Source organism: Ruditapes philippinarum, unplaced genomic scaffold (assembly GCF_026571515.1).
Source record: "Ruditapes philippinarum isolate M1 unplaced genomic scaffold, ASM2657151v2 ctg4378_1_1_1_1, whole genome shotgun sequence".
Taxonomy (NCBI): Eukaryota; Metazoa; Mollusca; class Bivalvia; order Venerida; family Veneridae; genus Ruditapes; species Ruditapes philippinarum.
The window spans coordinates 199074-202072 of NW_026855308.1; the positions used below are offsets into that span (position 1 = coordinate 199074).

At 31.2% G+C, this 2999-nt stretch overlaps 1 protein-coding gene across 1 annotated transcript; it reads right to left on the minus strand.

The window, feature by feature from the left end:
- Positions 1–484: 484 nt before the first annotated feature.
- Positions 485–2204, minus strand: LOC132742875 (acetylcholine receptor subunit beta-type acr-3-like). Its single transcript, XM_060731376.1, has one exon. The coding sequence runs from the start codon at positions 2094–2096 to the stop codon at positions 1269–1271; it is 828 nt and encodes a 275-aa protein (XP_060587359.1). The 5' UTR covers positions 2097–2204; the 3' UTR covers positions 485–1268.
- Between the last annotated feature and the right edge of the window lie 795 nt (positions 2205–2999).

Here is a 2999-nt window from a genome sequence, read left to right on the forward strand (position 1 = left end):
AAATTGTTTATTTCTTTGTTATGATTTTTTCATTCATTATTCCTTAAATGTCGTCAATATAAAAAGATTAGGCAGTCATAGGAACAAAACTTTTTGTCTTATAAAGAATAAAATGGTGGTTTCCTAACCCGACCCTCGTGGGTCAGGTTAGAGCGTTAAGATTTCACAATAGTTGTTTTAAAACTACTCATTGATTCTGTCGGAGTCTAGATTTTGTTCAATGTATCTAGATATATATTTACCTTCAAACTCAAAATATATAGAATTTAAACAGAAAATCATGCTGGGCTTTACAAATGTCATTTAAGCGTGATTTGAGTACATTAAATCTTTTTAATATTTTTATCATTTATTTGCCTTAGTACCCCCTTTTTAAAAGTAGACATTTTATAGTAGAAAACAATTAGTTTGTACAAAAGTGTCTTTAAAAAGATTAAGATAAAAATGTTTGATATGTTTCAAAAATATTTTATTCAGTATTTTAAAGAGTTAAAACAAATATGACAGTTTTAGATAAATCTTAATTGTTTGGTGTACAGTGGTGCATTAAAAATAACCTAATAAGGCGTGAAGAACAGTTCAATAAATGACATTATTATTACATAACTGCAAACTGATCTCTATGATCAAAAAGATTGTTAAGGCTGAAACAATGTTTTATTCACGAAAAAATGTTGGTATATTGTAAAACAAAAAGCGAAAAATCAACAAATAGTTCGTTCCAATTAATGCTTTCATATCAAAATGCAAGTCCTGTCATATGAAATAAATATGTAGCAAACTTCTGAATGTTGTACATGTAGAAACATGCATTGAAACATTCAAAATGCACGAAAAAAAGGTTACTTGAAATAACGCTACGTAAACTATGATTGAAAGTTTTTTAAAGAATAAACTAGTGCATGTACTCTATTGTAGAAATATATTTACACGTATAAATATCCCCTTATTCAGAAAGTCATATTATTCAAAATACCAATTAAGTAGATTACAATGTACTTGTAAAACTGTATTTATATCATACAGATAGTCTGTAAAGACATACAATTATATACAAAAAATATCTATTTCACATTTGATAATCTGAGGCTGCACCAAGATATATCAAGAACCCAATGGATGGAATATACGTCAAAAAGACCATTGCATAAAATAAAAGCTTATCAATGGCAAGACTCACATCTTGCCACGTTATTGTTTGACCATAAGCGTCTTTATTCTCGGCCTCATTTACTTTAATGATGTGTGTCTTGGTTGCTTTTGTCTTATCATGTGTTGGTGCAATTACCGTATTTAATGTCCTGAATACGCTTGTCCCTGTCTTGTTCATCGCTCACTTTGTTATTTCTAGTACAGTTTGAAAACATAACGAGTGAAATATGCCACGGTCTCTTGAGAACATTTTCCTTACGGTGATACACAGCTAGATTAAGTATGGCCAAAACGGTTCCTATAACACTCACACATATTCCAGCTAGAATGTAACAACACATTAATGATATCGGTTCCGAGGACTTTGGCATTTCATCAGAAACCACAGTCAAGAAAACTGCTAAGGATAACATTATCGTAATTGCATAGCTGACGCGTTCACCAGACTCGCTAGGTAAAAGAAAAACGAGGCAGGTAAGTCCGGCGATACCATTGATCGGTAAAATAATGGTTAGAACATAAAAGAGTGATTGCCGTTTCAGTTTAAACCGAAATTTTGCATTTGAATATGCAGCCGTGTTTATAGTGTAATATGATGTATCTTCAAGAACCCATTCAGCGTTTGGAGTGAATGACTTAGTTCTTACCCCATCATTAATCGTAAATAATAGTTGGTCCGTTGTATAATCTAAAGGATAAAATCCGACATCACATATCTGTTTATCGAAAGGCCAAAATTTCATATTAAATCCACATGCACTTTTCAAAACAGCGCCTGGATAAAACAGTGCGAACCCGCTTGGAAAGAAGATTACATGATTATTAACCGAGCCCATTGTAGCAAATTCAACAGGCGTTCCAAGTGAAATAGAAGGAGTCCAGGCTTCACTTGTTAAAATAAGAATTTTAGAAATGCCCCCATAATCAGCAGGATCCCATTGCATCCGTTCATCTATCCATACACATTGAGTTGCAACTGTTATAGTGATCACACCCCTTACGTCGTCGATTTCAGGTATCCGAACAGATCAAGCGTTACATTTACATTTACCACATCCATTGATTATTTATCGGTCGTACATCTTTATGGTAGTTTGCTAAAAGATCCGATCTTAAACGTGTAGCATTTTCATAAGTTTGACTTGAAACAGTCCCAAATATTACGACAACAAATACGTTTAAAAACGTAGAAATATACAGAGTTTTATATCCCCATTTTTTTTTTTCAAACAGTCCGACGAATAAGATTAAAAACTGTTCATTTCGTTTAAACACATTTCCTTTATAATTATTTATAGAAAATCACTGCGTTATTTTTAAACAAAACAGTTGTAGTGTTTTTTCTTTTTTATTGGACAATTATTTTCACCCTGTGCGTTAATTGTGATCGTTCATAGCATGTAAATTTTACTGATTAATTACAAAGATCGGTCTTTCATTATAAAGCTATAAATTTAGAGTAGTCATTATCTGCTTTAAAAAACATTAGATATCTATTGTAAAAGATTAAATACAAGTGACCGAAGGGTAACACTTTTCGTACTATTGTATGAACGCGTGAATTTAATCCCCTTTTAAATAATCCTGGTATTGTATAAATAAATAGCCTATATAAGTAACATACTTTTTATACATGGATTTAAAAATGAACAAAAACTGCGTTGTAATAAAAATATTTCTTTTTGTAATCTATACGCCCTTTCTAATTTATGAATTCCCATTTCAAAATAATTTAAACAAATAATAACTAAACGGTCAAAGCATACTTAAAGTGACTTTTAAATTATTGTTGTTAAACTGTTTTTGTGGTGTGAATACGTCACTCAATTTTTGAAGTTACATTTCTG